The sequence below is a fragment of the Chelonia mydas genome, chromosome 6 (genome assembly GCF_015237465.2).
Source record: "Chelonia mydas isolate rCheMyd1 chromosome 6, rCheMyd1.pri.v2, whole genome shotgun sequence".
Taxonomy (NCBI): Eukaryota; Metazoa; Chordata; order Testudines; family Cheloniidae; genus Chelonia; species Chelonia mydas.
In genome coordinates, this window is record NC_051246.2 from 24,394,446 (window position 1) to 24,416,581 (window position 22,136).

At 42.3% G+C, this 22,136-nt stretch overlaps 1 protein-coding gene across 4 annotated transcripts in view; it reads left to right on the plus strand.

Moving 5' to 3' along the window:
- EPS8L2 (EPS8 like 2) overlaps positions 1-21,277 on the plus strand; it is a 111,600-nt gene extending 90,323 nt beyond the window's left edge. For all 4 annotated transcript variants that reach the window (XM_027823304.3, XM_043549075.1, XM_027823305.3 and 1 more), the window contains exons 12-21: positions 3,854-3,928; positions 5,015-5,163; positions 5,464-5,590; positions 6,808-6,923; positions 10,511-10,622; positions 12,002-12,121; positions 14,838-14,970; positions 17,172-17,355; positions 18,371-18,500; positions 18,858-21,277. In XM_027823304.3, the coding sequence (XP_027679105.1) occupies positions 3,854-3,928; positions 5,015-5,163; positions 5,464-5,590; positions 6,808-6,923; positions 10,511-10,622; positions 12,002-12,121; positions 14,838-14,970; positions 17,172-17,355; positions 18,371-18,500; positions 18,858-18,929 (1,218 nt within the window). In that variant the 3' untranslated portion in view covers positions 18,930-21,277. The remainder of the gene's footprint in view (positions 1-3,853; positions 3,929-5,014; positions 5,164-5,463; positions 5,591-6,807; positions 6,924-10,510; positions 10,623-12,001; positions 12,122-14,837; positions 14,971-17,171; positions 17,356-18,370; positions 18,501-18,857) is intronic.
- The last annotated feature ends 859 nt before the right edge of the window (positions 21,278-22,136 follow it).

The following is a 22,136-nucleotide window of genomic DNA, read 5'->3' on the forward strand; positions in this document are numbered from 1 at the left end:
ATCCTTAGTTGGCATGGCTGGATTTACCCCAATCCTTCCTGATTCCCTCAGCCAACAGGGGCTGGGGAGGGGGCATGACCGGGGCAGAATTCTGTTCTAGCTGTCACAAGTTAAATCAGCCCCAAAGCTGCTGTTAACTTGATGCTGGAGGCCGGCCCACAATCAGGGGAGGTTTAGAGCCACCTTTGCTCCACCCCTGCCTCTAGGATTAAACCACAAAGAGGAGGAGGAATTATGTAGTTTTCTCCAGAGGGTGAGGGCTCAGGTTAGGAAAATGGGATGTAATTAAGTGAAGCAAAATGTAGGCTGAATACCAGAGGAAAACACCAAGCTACAGATTCTGTGAGACCGGGGAATGATCACCTAAGGGAAGTGGTGGAAGTACCATCTCTTGAGTCATTTTAAAAAGTGGTCTGGACTGGAGGATATTGTAGGGAACAGTCCTGCACCAGTTCTCTAGGAGTGACCTAGTAAGTCTTTCCCATTGCTAATTTTTCTGACTCTGATAGAAAGAATCACTCTGGCTCTTCAACTTTGCCTCGTTGGAGGAGAAGTGACACCAGAAGCATTGAGGTGTTCCAGTTAGAACGGAAACAGTTTGGGACCAGGGTCAGCTTTGTTAGGCATTTCTACAGTGCCTAGCACAGTGGGGCTAGAATGTCTAGGTGTTACAGCACTACAAATAATTAATACTATAAAACCAACAGCTTTAAGACTAGAGCTGGCTGCGAGAGGATTTTTCCCTAAAAAAGTTTGTTTTCATCTAAACAAAAGGTTCATGTTAGCAACATTTCAGATTGTAATTAAAAAAAAAAACAGAAAATGTTTGATTTGATAAATATAGGATTTTGGGCAAAAATTCCTATTTAATGGAAAAGCCTTTTTCTGTTGGAAAAAATTATTTCAGTGGAAGATTTACAACCAGCTTCTTTGGAAAGTTAATATGGTGACTTGCTTAGAACTTTGTCCTAGACAAAACTCAGCTGTTGCATGTTACAATTAGGAGTGGGGCACATTATTAATACATTCACACCGGGCCACATGAAAGTTTGAAATGTGTATGTAAAGGCGGCACAATGTTGATCTTAATTTCCCTTTAAATAGCTCTTGCCTCAGCATAAATCCATAAAGGCTAGGTCTACACACAGATTTTGTATGGGATAAACATGATAGGAGTGTGAATTTAAAAAAAACCCAACAGAATGGTTATGCTGGGTCAACTCACAGGATGGATGCAGTTATACCAGCATAAAGGTGCTGTCACAGATCAGGGCAGCTCTTCCTGTATTGCCCACTTGTGTTCCAGCCAGGGCACCCACTCCAGGGTCCTAGCTCTTCAGTCGTCACTTCTCTTGGGAGGACACCTGCATCTCTCGCCTCCTGACAGGGGTTTTTCCAGTCTACACAGTTCCCTGCCTAGACTGTGAATTCCCCAGCAAGTCAGACTGCCTAAGACAGCTTGGATCCATGCATTGCGTTTTCCTCAGAGGCAATAAACAGAAATTGCCCACAATTATATGTTATGGTACAGCTCTTTCTAAGCAAGCCCAGTAATTCTTATGGTGAAAGCATTACAGAGAAAACATATTATGGACAATAAAAACCCTACACATGTGCTAATAAACTTCCCAGAGCTCACCCCTAATTCCAGCAAGGGCTCTGGTAGGTAATCAGTCCTCCAAACCCCTCATAGGAGTTTTTCTGTGGCTACAAGTTTGTAACAGCCTTTCGTGCAGAACAAGCACACATATGTATAGGTTTGCCTTTCCTGTATACAGTGTGGGTCTTTGATCTTAGAGCCCATGAATAGCTAATCAGTCAGACAATGGCTCTCTCTTCAGGGAGTAGCTTCAAAAGGTTGAGTCTGGAGGTGGGAATTTTCATTCACCTCCCTCCAGTGTTTTCTAGGAAACCCACTTAACTTTCTTTGTTCCAAAAATTCTTTCGTTTCTTGATTGTTTAAAATAGTCCTTTGAAGCTCATAACACTTCCCAGAGTTTACACTGGCCATGTCTGCCTCTTAGAGAAGTTGCATACAATCCCACATCCACATATAAATTTTGCATTTACAATACATTGGAGTCCAAATCTACTGCAACTTAATTCAATAAGATCTCCCAAAGATATTGAAGGAAATTGCCATCTCTGTCACAGGTGCCTTAAACCGGTAGAGTTTATTCCTCTTCCCATATGGGAATAGTTATACTGATATAAAAGTGCCTTTATACCAGTATAACTTCATCCACACTACGGGGTTTGTACCACCTTAACTATACTGTCATGGTTAGTTCCGTACATCTTGTGGGTTTAGATGAGCCCTTAGTCATAGACACAAACTGCTGCCCTGAGGGAACATAAAGGGGAAGTAGCAACGACAATATTAATAAATTAAACTAGCCCCAATAGAAACACAGCATTTGCAGAATCCCAGGTTGTGTAACTGCACACACCTTAGGAGGGGTCATTTCACTTAGTAGGCTTATGTACATCAATTCTTTTTTACATTTTCTTCTCCACATTAATATTTAAAACACACACCATCAGCCCAACGTTACTTAGAACCTACGTAGCACTTCCCCAGCAGGAATCCGTCCTTGCATCACGCTTGGGAATTGGGCAGCTCCACTTTGCATATGGAATCACTGAAGCAGAGAGGTTAAGTGATTTACCCAAGACCACAGAGTGGGATTCGGTGCTAGACCTGGGACTAAATGCAGCCGTTCCTGGCTCCTAGGGCTGTGCTCAGATGACCTCACCTGTCTCTCACAACAGGATGCATGCGGCGGAAATAATTAAGGCACAAAAATAAGGATTTTAGCACGTGCAGAGCCGCAGTACCTTGTAGTTCCAGTGAGAGATCTAATTTTCCATTGTAGCAATGCCAACAATTTGTGACAGAGAGAGAAAATAAAGGAGGCATAGACTGAAGTGGTGTCACTACATCTCCCATTGATTGCTGTAAAAATATACTTGATTATCATAATATAATCCGAGGCATTTGTTCTTCCTTTGCAACACAGCCCATTTCAAAAGGCAGAGCATTTAAGCCTTGACTATGCCTGGGATTCTGCAATCAGTGGCCAACAACTACTCTAGATACATTGGTACAAACCCCCAAATATACACAAGGCCTTCGGCCCTGTCTACACTACAGTGGTGCAGCTGTGCCACTGTAGCATAGATGCTTCCCACATCGATGGAAGGGGTTTTTCCATCACTGTAGTAAATCCACCTCTCCAAGAAGTGGTAGCTAGGTTGATAGAAGAATTTTTTTCCGTCAAGTTAGCTGCATGTCTACAGTGGGATTTAGGTCAACTTAATGATGTCACACACAGCCTTGAACAATGCAGCTAGGTCGACCTAAGTTTTAGGTGTAACCCAGGCCTCAGTGAAGAATTTTTCCTGTTGGTAATATGCTGAATACATTTGCTGGGCACCTAGCTCACAATGGGGTCAATGTCTAAATACCCCTGAAGTTCTAGACCCTTCTCTCTACCCAGAGCTTTATGGTCCAGGTTTTCAAAAATGACCAATGCTTTTGGGTTCCCAACTCAAAACACCTTGAAAGGTTTTGATTTTCAGAGGGCAGATGCTTGGCACTTTCTGAAAAATCAGGCCTCTTTATGGTGTCTCAAAACAGACACCAAAGGAAAAAAAGAAAAAAGAATTGAGACACCCAAAATCATTGTGTCACTTGGGCTAGGTCTCATGATTGGAAGCTAACCATTTATTTTTTTTAGTTCTCAGTCTCCTACAGTAAGGGAAAGTACCAGAAAACAGTAATCCCTCTGTATCACAGAAGACAGGAACCAAAAGCCAGGTTTGGATTAATCTGGGATTCTTCTCTTTTCAGGCCAAACTGAGAAAGCATATCCAGAACCCAAGTGCTTCAGAACTAGTGCATTTCCTGTTTGGGCCACTGGAACTGGTAACCCTTTAAATACAATTCTTATTCTTACTAACGTGCCTGTATGAAAGGCAGCACCAGCAGAGAATAAGAGAGACAGAAAGATACTGGACATGATCCAGCTAAGGGCAGGTGCGCCAGTATTAGCTGTACAAGTGCAAGGTAAGAAGGGAGCACAGAAGCTGATCCTGCATTAGTGATCAGCATTGTAGCAACGCCAATCGTGGGCATGTAGCTCCCCAAATTATCCCAGAATACTAGCAGGTGCAACTGTAACCAATGTTTGGGGCATGTTGTGTGTTCCCCACAGTCTAGTACAGTTCCTGCTCACAAGATTTAGTCCTTTAGTTCAAACTGTAGAGTCTTGTGTTCTTAGCATTGGCAGTCCCTGATCATAACCAAGATGGCAGCCATTGCAGAAAGTCAGAGGGGCAGTACATAGCCAAGCACCTCACTTGTTAGATTAGGACAGCTCTGAAACCCCATTTCCGCAGACACCCACCACCTATTTTTATCCGGGGCACTTGCAGGGAGCATATGGGAATTCAGACTACTGTGCAAAACTGCACGACGAATTCACAGCCAAACCTTGAAACAGCGTAACACTCATCTGGGTTCAGGTTTAATTACAAACTTGAATGTGGCTCAAACTATTCACTAGGGTTGCGAGCCTTTTCGGACTTAGGGCCTACAGTAGTGAGAACAGGAGTACTTGTGGCACCTTAGAGACTAACCAATCTATTTGAGCATAAGCTTTCGTGAGCTACAGCTCACTTCGTATGCATCCGATGAAGTGAGCTGTAGCTCACAAAAGCTTATGCTCAAATACATTGGTTAGTCTCTAAGGTGCCACAAGTACTCCTTTTCTTTTTGTGAATATAGACTAACACGGGTGTTACTCTGAAAGTAGTGAGAACAAAATATGGTTTCAATTTGGAGTGGCCCTGGGCCCCAGTTTCAAGCAAATATTACTCAATATTTGCCCTGAAATACTATGAGAGATTCCTAGTTTCAATGAGAACTCAGAGAAATTGATTTTCAGTTTGAGATTGTGGGATTTGTTCATGAGTGAAAGTTTGTAACTGGCATTGTGTGTATGTGACCTAGATCGTCCATAGCTGTGGAGGCCCTGAACTCGCAAGGTCTATCCTCAGCCCGCTTCTCTCTAAAGACACCACAGATTTCCTGAGAGGACACCTGACACCAAAAGAGATGACGCTCTGGGAGTCCATGGGCGAGACGTGGACCAGATCCAGGTGAGAGTTAGTCTGGGCAAAGGGACAATCAGCAGATTTCCAAGTTCTAAGAACAATTCAGAGCAGCATTTCACTTCTGTAGCCCGTTCAGGGGGGCTGAACATGAAGGCAGGATTTCATCCAATAGGTTGAAAAACTAGGGGCCTGATTCACTGTTGTCCTGCACCTGTGTGGCTATTTACACCCTCTGCACTGATGTAAGAAATGTCAGCGGGTGCAGGGCAATGGGGACTTGGGTCCTAGAAATGTATCATTTGAGGATCTCACTCTGCATATAATTTTTCTCTCCCATCTTCTAAGAGCGGAATGGCCTAGAGAGGCTGTTGTCCCAACCTACATCCCAAAGTTCCGCAATGGATGGGAGCCACCCCAGGAAATCTTCCGCGGAGCCCCATGGGAAATAGACATTGGACATTTACAAGAAGAGGTGGGTCTTATGACGCAAGTCATCTTCCTTTTCTACCAACTTACTCGGCCAGCAGGCCAGATCCTCTGCTATCCCAGTTTACACCAGCTACAGATCTGGTCCTGTATTTCGAAGCTGTCAGGGACAAATGCCAGGTTCACAGCAAGAGCCTTGCTGTTTTTCCGCTGGGTTGACGCAGACGTGATATCTACTGACTTTCTTGAGATGAGGCAATGGGCTTTATTCTCCACTCCATTACTGCAGTGAAATGCCATTGAATTCAATGGAGTTCACCAGTTTTATGCTGGTGTGAGTGGGGAATCAGGTGCAAAGAGTCAGTGGGTTGGTTGGGTTAGAACCCAGGTTCCGAGCTCTCTGTTGCCAGTACTAAATCTCATAGGGCAGGTCTGCACTGCAAAAAAAACCCAACACCCAAAAACCTGAAGCAGTGAACCTCAGAGCCTGGCTCTATAGATTCAGGGTTACACTCTGGTGCTAAAACTGGCAGTGCAAATGTTCCGACTCGGGCTCCGAGACCCACCCTCATTGCTGGGTTTCAGAACTCAAGCAGGAACATCTAGTGCTATTTTTATAGCTGTAGTGCAAGCCTGAGTCTGTAGACCTGGGCTCTGAGATGCACAACAGTGGGTGTTTTTTGCAGGGTAGACTTACCCATAGCATATACACTGTACAGAGCAGAGGCCAGAAATCCAGAAATCTAGTTACCATCTACAGCCTCCTGGCCTCTTCAGCAGTAGCCCAAAAATCACACCATACTTCAGGGGTGGTGGTGCCATCAGGGGCTTCCCAAATATATAAAATATCCTTTGACCTAACTGAGCTACAATGGAGTTTGTGATGGAGTCTGAAATACAGTAAAGGGGTCGATCAAGAGCCGAATTTATGTTTACTAATCTGAAGAAACTACAGAAACTCGGAAACACATTCATGGATTTTAAGGCCAGAAGGGAACACTGTGATCAGCCAGCCTGACCTGTATGACACAGACCTTAGCATTTCACCCAGCGGAGGGAATTATTCTTCCCAATCCCTACAATGTAAGCAAGCCACAAACAAGCAAAATAACTTGTGCTTCAACTAGAGGATCTGTTTCTGAAAGACAGCCCATCTTGATTTAAAGACTCCAGGCGATGATAAGTTTACAACTACCACCTTCCTGTATCCGATGCAGATTTACGCTCTCTCAGTAACACTATGACTCCATTTTACCTTTCCAGCTGTCATCAGCCAATGGATATCCCTATCGTAACTCATCAATAAAACGTGGCCAGACGCCTGAGCAAACACAAGCAGTGGATGCCTTTAAACAAGGTGTTACTCAACATGTAAATAGGTAATGTACTAGTCCCGGTGCTTAGCACAATGGAGCCATGATCCTTGATTGGTGGCTCCAGGCATTATCACAATACAAAACTAAATACTAAGATATTTGTCCTCCCATCCCCCCACCCCCCTTTGGTATGTCTTTGCTATCATTAATTCATGCTAGTTGTCTACATCCAGAGATGTCAAAGACCAGTCAAATAATTATTCATGCATGTACTGCCTGCCTGAAAAGCATTTTAATCAGCACATATGCAAGGAAATGGGTTACCCCCAAGTGTATTTCATCTTTGGAAGAATTATCAGCTGATTTTGTCAGTCAGTCAATATGCTTTTATTTTCAGACCATCATGCTGACATTAAGCAGTTGGTGGAGGTTCTGTTTCCCTGCAAATTATCCTGTGTTTGGGATACTCTGTTGCAATGTTTGTTCAAGTGGAACAGTTGTATGGCTACAGAAGTTAGGTTGCTCTTTTATGTTCATTCCCCCTAGTATTATATGTTTAGGGAAACACACTTTAAGGATAGAATACATGTTAAAACCTATAGCTGGTCAAGAGTTTTCTGCTGAGATTTTTGTTGTTGAACAATGCAGTATTTTGCAAAAAAAAAAGTGTGATTTCAACAACATTTTTGATTTTTAATGAAAAATTCTAAATAAAAAATGTTTCGGTTTGTCAAAAAGCAAAATGAAAATTCCCATTTTAAACAAAATTGTTTCAGATTCCTCCTCAACAAATTGAAACTTTCCCCAAAATATTCTAAATGAAGTAGTTTTGTTCAAAAAAAAAAAAAAAAATTCAACCAGCTCCATATAACAGCTAGGCATTTATCATTATTATTATTACCAAAACATCTTATTCTAGTATCTGTTGTGATTTAAAAAACTGTCATGGAGATGAGGATGGGCCAACTCCAGAGCTGAAACCCCCAGATCCAAACTCCCGAAAAGCTCAGACGTGAATCAGATCTAAACTTCAGGATTCAGAATTCTTTCTAATGAGCTAAAGCAGAAAGCCAGATGTGATATCCCCCTCTCCCTTCTCCTGTGCCCCCTCCCAGCCCACACGCAGGAATTTGGGAAAATTCAAATGCCATCAACTATGTTAGCCAGTTCCAGTTAATTGGAAATCAATGAACACATTATAAACTCTGGTGTAGACTGAGGCCAGGACTACACTGCAGATCTATATCAGTATAACTACCTCGCTCGGGGGTTTGAAAAATCCACATCCTTGAGCAATGCAGTTATACCGAACTAGCCCCCCATGTACACAGCACTATGTTGACGGGAAAGCTTCTCCTATCGACATTGCTACCGTCTCTCGAGGAGGTGGATTAACTACGCCAATGGGAGAAGCTATCCCATCACCATAGGAGCATCTTCTCGTAAGTGCTACAGCACTGCGTAGCACTGCATGTGAAGACAAGCCCATATTCAAGAAAAGCATGTTGCCCACTGCATTCCACCTTTATAGCCAGAATGGGGAGTTCTTTGGTAGGAATTACAAATCAGTTAAGTATATGAATAATTTTTATTTTGCAGTGTTTTATCGATGTAACATCAATTTGCAGCAGCCACAGTTATAAAAGAAATCTCTCTCAAAAAGTTTTGGTGCACGAAGAATTTATTCTTACAGACATTTAGTTCTTTTATCAGTAAATTCCCACAAGCAGGCTTTGCTGTCCTTATGTTTCTCGTTTTACCAGTTTATCCACCTTTCAGATAGGATTATATTTAGCAGCATCCATGACACAGCTGTAGTCATATAGGCCTTGATTCCAGTTAAGCACATGCTTAAGTACTTTCTGGAATCAGGGCCAGGTCTACACTAAAAAGGGTTTGCTGGTATAATCCTCCTAGTGTAAACACAGCTTGTTCTGGCAAAAAAAGTTTTATGCAAATACCCTGAGCAAAATAAGCTAAACAAGCAAAAGCACTATGGTTTTTGCTAGTATAAAAGTGTGTGCGTGTGTGTGTCACACACACACAAACACCACCCCTCTGCCTGCTTAGCTGGCACTGCTATACCAGCAAAAGTTCTAGTGTAGACCTGGTCTTAGTAATGGTGGGCAAAAAACCTGCTGCAGGTTCCTCTGCAGTTAAACTCCTCAAGTGCCAGCCCTTCCCCTGGTGACTCACTTTGCTGCTGGCATGCTACAAAAATACAATTCAGACATTCCTCCCTCTCCCTGCCTTCAGGGCAACTGCTGGGAAAGGTTACCACTCCCTTTCCTGTCTAGTAGATTCAGGCTGCCAGTGAATCGATTCCAAACCACAGCCAGCACCACAGACTTGCTATTGACACACTGTACAAAGCTATAATTATTATGACAATTTATTGCCTGGAACACAAGTTCTCCCAAGCCAGGAAGACTAGAGGCAACATCTTATGGCAGACCTCACAGCTGGTTCTCTGTAGGCCACTGCTCACATAAAATGGAGCATATATTAATATATGTTTAAGAGCCATCATCTTTTGTACTTGGCATAGACCACCCAGTTGCCAGTTTTTGGGTGGGGAGAGGGTGGTTTAGGACATACTAGAATAATAAGAATTAAAAAAATCATGACACTGAGGATGTGTTTCCATAACAACGTGCTGGTTGTAAGCCAATCAAAAGTTAGGATTGTGGGGGAAACACACCTTTTGGGGAAGAACTATTACTAGACACTCCAAAACCACACAATGGGCTGGGGGTCAATATCTAGACAAACAGCTCAGGAATGTGAGTGCGTGTATTCCAGGGATGCAAAGCTAAAATAATATTTGGACGATATTAGCAAGGTTGGGCCAGATTCTCAGCTGGCATTCATCAATGGAGCTACACCTCCTTCACTGTATATCAGCATAGCTCCACCAGAGGAGAATTTGGCCTGCTCATTTTACACTCGCTATAAAGACAGAAAGCTCCCAGCCATCTGCATTGCATAGCCACACAGACCTGAAGATCCATAGAGAAAACATCTCCCTGGTTCTAGTTTACACCATTTAAACATGGTAGCTTCCCCTTCCCCAAGATAAGGAGCCTGCTTCTCTCTTGAGAAGTCATTTACCCTGTGCAGAGTGGTAGTGTTTCACAACCATTTTGCACCTGTGTAAATGGCTACCCAGGGTGCCAAGGCACAATAGAATCAGGCCCATGAAGTCTGCTCAGATTTATGGCATGAACAGCTGACATGCTCTGGTTAGCTGGCTACTATAACTTTGTTTCAGTACAGTAAATTCAAGGGTTTTCTGTGTCTCACAAAATTGTCTTAGTCCTCATTTCAGCATAGAAACTACTAAATGGAGAACAAATCTGTCTTTTTGTATGGTCTGCTTACATCAACCTCACAGCTACGCTCTGGTCATTGGTTGAAGAGCCTGCACTTTGCATTTGTGTAGGACTTTTTATTGTAATGTGATGAAAATCTTTTCACTTCCTGGTCACAAGGAAAGGGGACTTGTCCAGGGCCTTTGCCCCATTAACAATCTGCAGTCTCTTTAGCTGCATGCTAACATAGTTACTACAAATACCAGTTCCTCCAGCACTGGCTTTACTGACATGGCTGTCAGAGGAGCCCTGATTATAACCTCATTTTGTCTCTTGAAGGAATTTCGAGGCACAAGGGATGGCCCTGCCGAAGAAATATGCCAAAATCCGCTACGATTTCACTGCTCGAAATGCCAATGAACTCTCAGTGCTGAAGGATGAAATCCTGGAGGTAAATTAATAAACTCAGGAGCAAATCTTTGTAGTCCCTGCTTTCTAGAGAGGGAAAGATGATGCACCAAGAGCCTGAAAAATCCCAAATAGTTTTCCCCTGGAAGTTCTGAATGGCAACATGAAATTTCATTCGGATAGTAAGCTTTAAATCTGAGTAAGAAAAGGAAGGCTGGTACTTTTCCAGTGCCTTAGCACATGGGCTAAGGTGAGATTTGACACCACACTCCGGTTGAAAAAAATAGCAGCAAAGAAAACCATATTATAATACAGTGTCTGACAACATACTGAGCCCAATTTCCAAGCAGAGGGCTCAGTCTTGCAGCACTGAGCACTCTGGCCTGAATACAGCAAAGCACTTAAACCTTTGCTTAATATGCTCACCTTTAAGCACGTGAGTAGCCCCACTAAAATTCATTGTTTGGTGCAAGAAGGGTCTTTCTGCCTTAAATTTCAGTATGATGGTGAACTCGGGGACTATTTTCCACTAAAATGTGATACAGAATTTTTAACCAACACCAGTCTTTCTCATTGTAATACACTTTGCTGTCACAAAATACATGATATGACTTTAGTCTACATGTTAAGGCTACATTGGATTAAGAGACAGACTTCTGTTAAATATGTATCTGGAATAATTGTACGGTTGCATCACATTGGGTTCGCAAATCTGTAGAGTAGGAAACCTGACATTTGGTTTGTCAAATATAATTATATTAAAATCTTAATGCAAATAAACACTGAAGCCCAGGCATGTGTTTCCGAAATCTTTGGGTTAAGGACAGCTTTCACACACCATTTTTAATCGGAGTTCAAAATAGAAAAAGCCTGTAAGAAGAGACAGGTGATGATGCCAAGAGGAAGATATTCTGCTACCAATACACCATCTTTTCCATGTCCTGTTTATGGAATGGATGGGCTGTCATTAGGTTATATGAAAATCCTGCAAGCACTTTCTCCACCTCTGGCAGGATTCACTGTTAAAGAGTTTTTGGGGTTTTTTTTAAATGCATAAGCAAGGCAAGCATTTCTAGACATGATCTCTCTCATCAACTAAAGCTTTAAAAAACAACATGCAAATTAAGCGGGAGCTGGGGGTTCCTAAGGACACTAGATACATTTTTCCTCAGAGCTGTTGCCCAATAGGCCACTATTACGATTGTTTTATCAATCCTTTTCAGGGAGTGTTTATTAAGGCGACATTGGAATGTAATGTTACACGAAGCTGTTGCAGTTTCCTTGCCTGCATTACAAAGCTCCCATATAATTGTGTGTTTTTTCCACTGCAAGCCCATGCAAAGATGTGAAATTTTTGTTACCTTGCACGTGTCATGAATGCCTGATGGTCTCAATGGCTGAATTACATTTTCTCCCTCACAGGTGTTGGAAGATAATAAGCAGTGGTGGAAACTGCTAAACCGGAGCGGGCAGGCTGGTTATGTCCCCTATAACATCCTGGACGTGGTGAAACTGGAAGATTATGAACAGCTCTATAATCAGGTGATGTTTCATCGGTGATCAGCTGCGGTGCATAATCAGCCTCTGCTTATGGCCAGCTTCAGTAGGCATTAAAAAAAAGGGGTGGGGGGATACTTGTAGACCTTTTAAGACACCATCTCCCAGACTGTATAGATTTTCATGAGTTGTGCTCTCCTCGCACCTAAGTGTTATTAGGGAGTCAATGCCCTACGTAGACACCTCACAGCTGGTGTAGGGGGTGGAGTGATGAAGTAAAGCTCCAAAATGAAGATCCAATTAGGCTTTCAGCAGAAAGCTCTGTGAAAACAGCTGCTGGGCACTTGGAGGAGATACAGCTCCACACCCAGTTGCTAGAGGATAAGGTCATTGCTTGAGATGGGATTTTCTGCTTTATGTACAGTCCTGTAGTTTCTTTGTTTTCATAGATGTGCCCTACACCAGAGGTTCTCAATCTTTTTCTTTCTAAGCTCCCCCTCCACCCCAACATGCTATAAAAACTCCACAGCCCACCTGTGCCACAATAAACTGGTTTTCTGCCTATAAAAGCCAGGGTCGGTGTTCAGGGGTAGCAAGCAGGTTATTTGCCTGCCCCCACAAAGCTACATGGCTCAGGCTTCAGCTTCCGTCCTGGGTGGCGGGGCTCAGGGACCTGGGCTTCAGCCCCATGCGGTGGGGCTTCAGCTTTCTGCCCTGGGCCCCAGTGAGTCTAATGCTGGTCCTGCTTGGAGGCCCCCCATAAACCCCAGGCCCCTAGTTGAGAACCACTGCCCCACACCACCAAGAAAGACCTCGGAGAAGCCATACTTGCTTACCAAAAGGCCTGAGTCATCATTGCTCTGCACTATGTTGTCACTGACTCCACTGCAATGCGGGAGTAAACACTACCAGCTCTGATTCATTGGCATTTCACAACCACTGTGCACTGGTTGAAATCCCTGTGCAAGCTGCAGGGCAATAGAAATCAGGCCTTTGGTTTTGTTCCTGAGCCAGCTAGCCCCCTCCACCAGCTTGCAAGCATTTGGCACATCTCTAGCCTTCCATTCAAGGATCTCAAAGTAATGTAAAGCTGTTAATGAACTAGCCCTTGTAGCGTTGCTGGGAGGATGGGTCATTATCATGATCACCATAGGCATAATGACATATGAGGAAACAGGCACAAAACCCCAGATTCACAGAGGGATTTAGGCACCCACTCTCATTGAAATCGGTGGGAGTTAGGTGCCTAAATACCATTAAGGATCTGGGCCAAGGTGATTAAGGGTCTGATGTCATGGGGACTAAGCCCCTGCAGCTCCCATTGATTTGACCTGGAGTGGTGGGTGCTCAGCACTTCTGAGAATCAGGTCTTAAGGCCCCAATCCTGCAAACACTTACGCAGGTGCTTAACTTTACTACTGTGAGTAGTCCCATGGAAAGGAAGAGGTCACTCACCAAGTCAGCGACAGAGCTGCGAATAACATCTAGCTCTCCAACGTCCTAGTCCTATGGCTTAACCATGAGATTACATCACCCCCGTCAAGATAGCCTCATGGTCATCTGTTCTCTTTTCTGTTATTACTAATTATGAATTAACTTTTATACTGTGGTAACCACTAGAAAGCAACCATGTCAGGGCTCCGTTGTGCTAGGCACTGTATAAATACATAGTAAAATGACAGTCCCTGTCCCAAAGAGTTTACAAGATTGAACAGGTGGGTGACACAAGCAAGCGAGTCAGGGTTGATGGAAATAGGATAATAAAGAGAATAGGAGACATGCAATTCTTAGCCAGTCGGTAGTCACAAATTGCCACCTGCCTACCTCGTCTAATCGCATCTCTTACAAGTGGGTGGCAGTCGAATTTCACAATTTTAAGCATAATGATTTTTTGTTCTGTGATTATATGGCCAAGCCATTGAAAACTTCATGTACTGATGAAAGGCTCTTGCCAAGCTAGTGTAAATGATGAATTATTGATCTAAAATGGCAGTGAAACGTCACCTACAGGCAGGTAGGCAGAAAATAAATTCAGTATTGTCAGCCCCAGGTATTCAAAAACTCTGGAGTGCAAGAGGAGATAGACTGGAGTGGAGTGAGATTGATTTAAAAAGTATGAGCCATTAAAGATATCATACAATTCCTTTGCCGTATGGATTCTGAGCCTTAGGGGCCACTCATGTCACATTTTCTGGCTTTTCAACACAGTCATAAGTGCAGGAGGCTAACCTTTCATTTAAAAAAACTGAGATCCTCACAAAACCACTTGACAGCTGGAGTGGGGACTTTCAGAAAATCCCTCATTACTGCAAAGTTCCTGATAAAATCCTGGGAGCTGGCAGCGCTGTAAATTAGTATCTTTTAAAAAGCCCTGTGGCAAGTCATTAAGCAATGAGCTTTGGACTTTGCAGGGCCAACAGTGTATGATCACATTTAGCTTGGCATGATTTCAACAACACAACGGTGAGGCCTTCATGCAACCTGAGGTGGCAACAGCGTGTGAATATTCATGCCTCAGCTAATGGAGACCCTTGATTCAATTTCACTGGATGGTGTAAAACACAGAATTAAATGGCAGCTGGTCAAGTACAGTTTCTCATCATTACATGTTAACTTCAGTAGCGCTAGACCGGTTTACAGAACAACTGAGGACGTGCCCCACTGTGCTCTAATCTACTATGGTTGTGGGGAGACAAATATTTAATAATGCTGAAAAAATATTTTACTTAATAAAATCCCTTTTATTTTTTATTCTAACCAGAAGTACAAAGGAGACTTGAGTCCGAGAGGAATTGGCCCTGCCAGCCCTACTCACAGGATTCCTGGTAGCTATGCTGGTGATAAATGGGGAAGTGAAATGTTAGCCGGGAACTCTCCTCACAATGCCAAAGAACGTAGGTGCATAGTACCAGGGTTCTTACCGTTCACCACAACTCAGACATGCGATATTGTTTCACAATACACAGTCCAAAGAACTTGGCACTGCAGTTCTGGAACTTAGATTTAAACTGAGAAGCTTCTACCAGAGTGTTCTTTCCTTTGTTTGTATTGGGTGCTGGTGGATTTCTTCTTTATTTCCTTTTCTAAAAACTGTTCATCTGTTAGTTTCCTTAGTCACTGTGTATATGGGCCTAAATCTATGTACCTAAATCCATATTTAAGTACCTAAATATGACATAGGCAGCAGAAAAAGGGGAAAGATCTTCACCCCCCCCTCAGGCCTCTTTATGCCATATAAAAGGGCCAGTGCAGCACACAGGGGCTGTAAGAACTGTGGTTCTGGCCAGGGGAGGATTCCCCCAGTGCAGTCACTATGGAAGACAGCCAGGAAGCTGCTTTCCGAGACTCCCTGTGCAAACCCTGGTCTAGGGGGCATGCCAGGGCTGGGGCCATAAGAGGCACAATGAGGCAGGGTCGCAGCACTGTTGAGATTCTGGGCTATGCTCCACAGAGCAGCCCTGAGGAAGCTGCTGCAACTTACACAGGCCCGCAGGACTGCGCAAACTGCATTGTGGGCCCCACAGCAGCCCAGAATCAGGAGCAGCTTAAAAACACCTTAACCTCTCCTCCCCATGAGCTGCAAGGTGTGTGCTGCACCAATATCACTCCCCCTGTGTTTAGCTGCCTACTAAGTGGCTATTCAGGCACCTACTACTATATGTTGGCAGCAACCATGTCTTCCCCCACAATTTTTTCTTTAGCTTTTCTTTTACCTATTCTCTACTGTACAAAACCTGTAGTACTCAGCACGCTCCAGTGCATTGTGTGGGTGGTTACTGCAAAATAAACAACCCCTTATCTTCTTTAATTATCATATATTTATAATGTCTTCACTTTAGAAGTGTGCTAGACTTCTGGCTCCAAAAGAAATCACCCAGCTCTTTGGGTCACCAAGCACTTTTCAGTAATAGTTTCCCAACCAGCTCTGACTTTAGTAAAGATCCAGCCAGCTAAAAGTAAGGCGGTCTGTAGGTATGTGTTCATTTTTCTCACACCTTACAAATCATGGTTTGGTTAATAGTGCCCCTTAGAATACACGTTTATTAAATGAAATTTAATCATGCCCCATAAAGTTTGCCGTTGTGCACCATGATAGAGAAGGGTTTCTTTACCAACTGGAAATTATACAGCTTTAATAGTTATAATCATCTTGTGAACTAGAAATCCCATTGCAACAATTCATTTCACTGAGAACTGAATACACAACCATTCAATCATTACCACCACGTAAAAAAAAAAAAAAAAAAAGAGACAGATCCCTCAGGTATTAGTTAGAGACAGATAAGACACAGGAGGAGGGATTTACCCTGTGTCCATATGTCAGTACTGTCCAGTCCTGATATGGTGGCTAGTAACTACATAACACAATGCCGTCTCTGCTATCTGTCTCCGTGCTCTCAGGATCACCAACAACTATTCCAAGATTCTCCAATTAGCCCTGCAGGAGTTGCTTTAGAACTTAGGCTAGAATCTTGCATTGCAGGACTCAGGGACACAATACCTGCACCCAAGTGCACTCACTCATCTTAGGAGCAAGTCACCCCAGGACTGATTCTCACCAAGCTTTTTGAAAACTAAAATCAGCCTAAAACTCTGCTACAGGGACTTGTGTCTGGCTGTTATTTTGCATTCCCTCCATCGGAAGAGGTATTGTGGAAATACAGCATTTAAAAGCATGAAAGGAGGTTTTCAGACCTCAAAAGCTGAAAAAGGAATTTGAAAAGATGGGCGCTAGCTTTGGGGCCTGTGGGACATGAGAGAATCCTACAGTTTGTTCAGCATGTTGCTACTAAAGTGATGGCACATTAAATGTTTCCTTTACACTTTGTTCCTGAAGCAGGTTTCATGGTCAAAATGTCATGTCTCACCCATCCCGCAAAGCACTTAAGCACCATCTTTAAAGTTATCCACATGATTAAGCTTCCCTGATTTCCTCTCGAGCGCGTTTTTTTACAGAGTTAATAGAGCTGCAGAGTCAAATTCTGTCTTTACTTACACCTTATGTAACCTCACTGATTTTCACTGGTTGTGACTTAAGACAGAATTTCATCTCCGGTCTCTAATTTGTCACCTGAAAGTGTGCTCCGTTTTCCAGAACTTATCCATCATATGGATGAGGTGAACGATGAGCTGCTGAAGAAGATCACTAATATTAAAGTTCAGCCCCCCCAGAGAAACTTTAAGGTGGAGAAGACTCAGCAAGTTGCTGTGCCCCTGATGTTTGAATCAAGCGCTGAAGAGGTCAAAGCGTGGCTGGAAGCAAATTCCTTCAGCAAAGGGTAAATCTGCACAGCTGCTATGTGAGATGCTGAACTTTCATTGAAAAGGAGGCAGCTTTGATATTTTTATTGGATTACAGGATGTTTATATTTGTTTAATTTATAAAACCTGTGAGCAGGTGACATTTCTACCCTGCTCTTAACACAGTATGCACAGCAAGTACAGAGTCCGAACTACTCCTAGGGTTTTTGGTTTACTGACAAAGAGACAATCAATGTAACACAAATACCAGCCGGTGTCTTCTCTGTAGGTGTGGCTACTCCTACAGTTCCTCCCTGAGGACTGTTCAATCTCTACACCACCTCTTGAGGGGAGCACTCCCACCTCCCTTATATCCAAGATGGAGCGAGCAAGCAGGACCCAGTGGTCAGCAGAACCCAGTTAGCATCTCCCAGTAGGATCAACCCTGGATGACAGGGTTAATTCACAGAAAAACACCTTACTGCTGAGAATCCCCAAGCACTTTGCAAAAGTAGTTATTTCACAGATGGGAACACTGGGGCACCGAAAGGCTAAGGGCCAGATTTTTAAAGGTGTTTAGATGCATAGAGACAGTGAGGCACCTGGTGGGATACTGAAAAAGTTCAGGTGCCTAACTCTGTTTAATATCAATAGGAGTTGGTAGTTTAGGCACTTCTTGAAAATCTCACTAAATCCTATCTATATCTTTAGGCACCTAAGTACCTTTAAAAATCTGGCCCTAAGTGACTTGCTCAAGACTGCAGAGAGAGTCAATATGAGAATTAGGGTTAGAACTGGATCCCATGTCTGGGCTGTAATTCCTAAACACCTCTTACCTAGAGATTATAATTAAGTATAATAACTAAATATGGGCTGCTAACTTTTCTTAATAATATTAAATATATATGGAGACAGAGCCTAATCTCATATGTTGACTGCTCATTGAGTGGACACTGCCATAAGAGGGCAAACCTTCATAGACTTCTCACTCCATTTTTCTCCTTCTTCTGACCCATTTGTATCACATGCCTTTCATTACTTGTGTTTTTCTAGGACCGTGGAACATCTTGGCATACTTACAGGGGCCCAGCTTTTCTCTCTGAATAAGGAGGAACTGAAGAAAGTGTGTAACGAAGGAGCCAGGGTATACAGTAAAATTACAGTGCAAAAATCTCTCCTGGAGGTAAGAAGTTTTCACAAAATCCTATTAGTATGGAAGCCAGTAGCACAAAATACTAGCAAGCTCTATTAAACAGGCATTTTAAGAAACACAGTTATATTAACCATGATAAGAGTCCTGCTGAACACTTGTTTTAGCATAAAAACCAATAGAAATCTTGTGAAAACTACAATTTAGAAACATTGGGCCAGATCCTCAGCTGGTGCAAATCAACCTAGTTAATGGAAAGATCTGGCCTATTAACTTATTCCCTATCTCCTTGAAAGCAGCTCCACCTTGACAGCATTCTATATTGCTTATTTAGGTTAAGCTGTAAGCAGTTTTGAAGTTCAAACTCTTTATGTTTTGTTGCCATTCCAGAAATGTGGAGGGGATTCAGAGCTTCAAGAAATTATGAAACGTCGCCATGAGAGGAGTGATTCTGCTCTTTAAAATTCTATCTGCTTTTTTCAACTATTTATCATAGTAGTGCAGAAAAAGGGAATAACAGCACCGATCCCCGATCAAAATGAAAGAGACTACAGAGACCATCACCTACCAGTGTAACTGCCATCAAACTGACAATTCCTGGAACACTGTTGATAAGGAGGATACTCATTCACCAATATGCTATCATGCTGAGAGAGAAGTTTTAGTATTGCATGAAATATTATTTTTATATCTATATATTTTATACAGAAATTTTATGTGTATGCAGTCCAGAGCATGAGCAGGATCTGAATTCATGGGATTCTAAATGTATGAGGCAAGGCTGGATTCAAGTTAAACCACACCCAGAACCTTATAATATACTGCTATATGGCTCTCCATTGATCTGATAAAGCTCTAAAAAGAAGGCTAGAAATAATTCTCCCAAAAAAGGACTGCTTGAATTGCTTAGAGTTTCTGTACCATAAACACTCGAGCTTTTTCCCCCCTTGTTTCCTTCTTGTCTGTGACAGAGACACTAAGCAACAGTATCCTGGGTTTCCCTGTTCATGAAGGCCCAGCAGCAGTTAAGTTTCCTCTCTCTGTTCTACCCCTGGGCTCCTCCCAAGCCTTAAACATTTTAAAACACGGGCTGGGCCTGTCTGTGCCTGAAGATGAAATTACAATAGTGTGTGTTTCAGAGTAACAGCCTTGTTAGTCTGTATTCGCAAAAAGAAAAGGAGTACTTGTGGCACCTTAGAGACTAACCAATTTATTTGAGCATAAGCTTTTGTGAGCTACAGCTCACTTCATCGGATGCATACTGTGGAAAGTACAGAAGATCTTTTTATACACACAAACCATGAAAAAAATGGGTGTTTACCACTACAAAAGCTATTACCAACAGGAGAGTGGGTTTGTGGGGGGGGTGGGGAGAAAATCTGGATTTGTGCTGGAAATGGCCCAACTTGATTATCATACACATTGTAAGGAGAGTGATCACTTTAGATAAGCTATTACCAGCAGGAGAGTGGGGTGGGGGGAGAGAAAACCTTTTGTAGTGGTAAACACCCATTTTTTTCATGGTTTGTGTGTATAAAAAGATCTTCTGTACTTTCCACAGTATGCATCCGATGAAGTGAGCTGTAGCTCACGAAAGCTTATGCTCAAATAAATTGGTTAGTCTCTAAGGTGCCACAAGTACTCCTTTTCTTTTTACAGTAGTGTGTGTAACAGATTTTAAGGTTGGAGCACCCTGTTTAAATATATATACAATGCTACTGCTTTCTTTGAGGGGCAGGGAGTGTTTTAATTAACCAATAAAGAGCAGTGAGTAATACCCTGAAATTATTTGAATTTGCCAATTGGAAGCAATGTCCAACTATATTCACCCACACAATGGCTACCAGTGGATGGGGCCTAGTGCGACTATGCAGCAGTTTGACTTGGCATTGATCCCGACTGGCAAACCACAGTATTGTCAAACCCAAGACTTCAACAATCAGAAGATAAACCCATAAAACTTACTCCCAATCTGAAACACACAAGCAACCATTCCCTCTGCATGTAGCCCTGGGCCCTGCTTTAATAATATAACAGTGTTGCAGCAGTTAGCAATCTGACACAAATAGTGAACATACAGGAAATTAAATGGAAATTGGGATGGCCATTTCACACACAATTAAAAAAAAATCTTTGAAAAAAAGTCTGAAAAATTACTTACCGTAATTTAGCAAATACATTTATTAGTACTTTACTTCCTGTTTTTTCTAATGTTGTTAAATATCTAGATTGCACTGACAGAGTTCAAGATTATGTATATATAAATGATGAAGACAAGGTCCCTGCCCAAAGTAACATATAATCAAGTAATTGTGAAGTGATAATTTATTAACATATTTTTAAAATCAGAACAAGTATAAAATATATTTCCTGGATTTTAGCATGCACAGTGAAATTGGCACGTTTCCAGTGATTCCAGTGCCAACAGAACATATACACCTTTTCTTGACTTTTTCCACCAACCTTACAGAGTGCGAAGGACAAATAAATTTACAGGTACTGCTCATTGTCTGAGATGGTAGTAATAAAACTGGAGTAGCTTTGATCTGTTCTCTCCTTTATCCATGTTCACTTTGGTTAATGTCAATGGAAATTCTGGCCCTGATCTTGCAAAGACTTACTTGTGTTTACTTTACACGGAGTTTACACACATTGACTTCAGTGGGAGTACTCACTGTGCACTAAGTTAAGCACACGCATAAGCCTTTGGAGGAAGGGGGCCCAGGCTTGTATATTTAATCAAATATAGCATGATTCATCATACTGAACTGTATGCACCTGTAAATGGAGGAATAGGTGCGGGAGTTGGTTTCTATATTAAAAAATACCGATGCATTATTTGTTTTTTCTAAAACGTTTCTGAATGGATGATTTTTTAAAAATAAAGCCTTAGACAAGGCCATCACTAGCACCAGTGGAGCTAAAATGATGACTGAGCAACAGTTAGAGAAATCATCAATGCAGACAAGGCACTAGACTGTGAGGATAATATTCTTTCCCACATCAGCACTTACTTACCAAGGTAGCTGGAATTTGAAAAGGGCACTGGTTTGGCTCAGGGAGGAATGAAGGAGATCAATCTTCTGGAGAACCATCGGCTTTTGATTGGGGTAGAGTGAAATCAAGCATTAATACTGGAAAATGATAACAGTGGTATAAGGATGGCGGGTTAAATGAATTCTAAGAAAACAAAAATAAACCAAAAGGTGAGCTAAGAAGCATAACACACCATTTTTGTCTTTATGTATAAAGGAAACAAAATCGCCCACGATTACAACTATTTGGATTTATATTAGCAGTCCATTCAACAGTTCTGTAAAGAATTGTTGCCAAAGCTGAGAGCATCTATTAAAATATACGCTTTACTAAACCACATCATAGGTTTAGTATCCATATGAATGAGCTATGCATCTGATATATTTGTACTGTCTGCAGATAAAACTATAATGTACATGAATGTAATTCAACTAAGGATAATGATATAACCATGCACTGTTTAAGATTTATTAAAATAGTTAAATTATAACACTTTCTTGCTCTTAATTGGATATGAGCGAAAACAAGAGAATTTGGGAGCAGGTGGCTGGTTTTTCAAATGTTTTGTTGCAGCGAGCCTGTCGATGTACAGCAACAGTAGAGCTTTGGGGAGCCTATTTCTTCTTGTTTGTC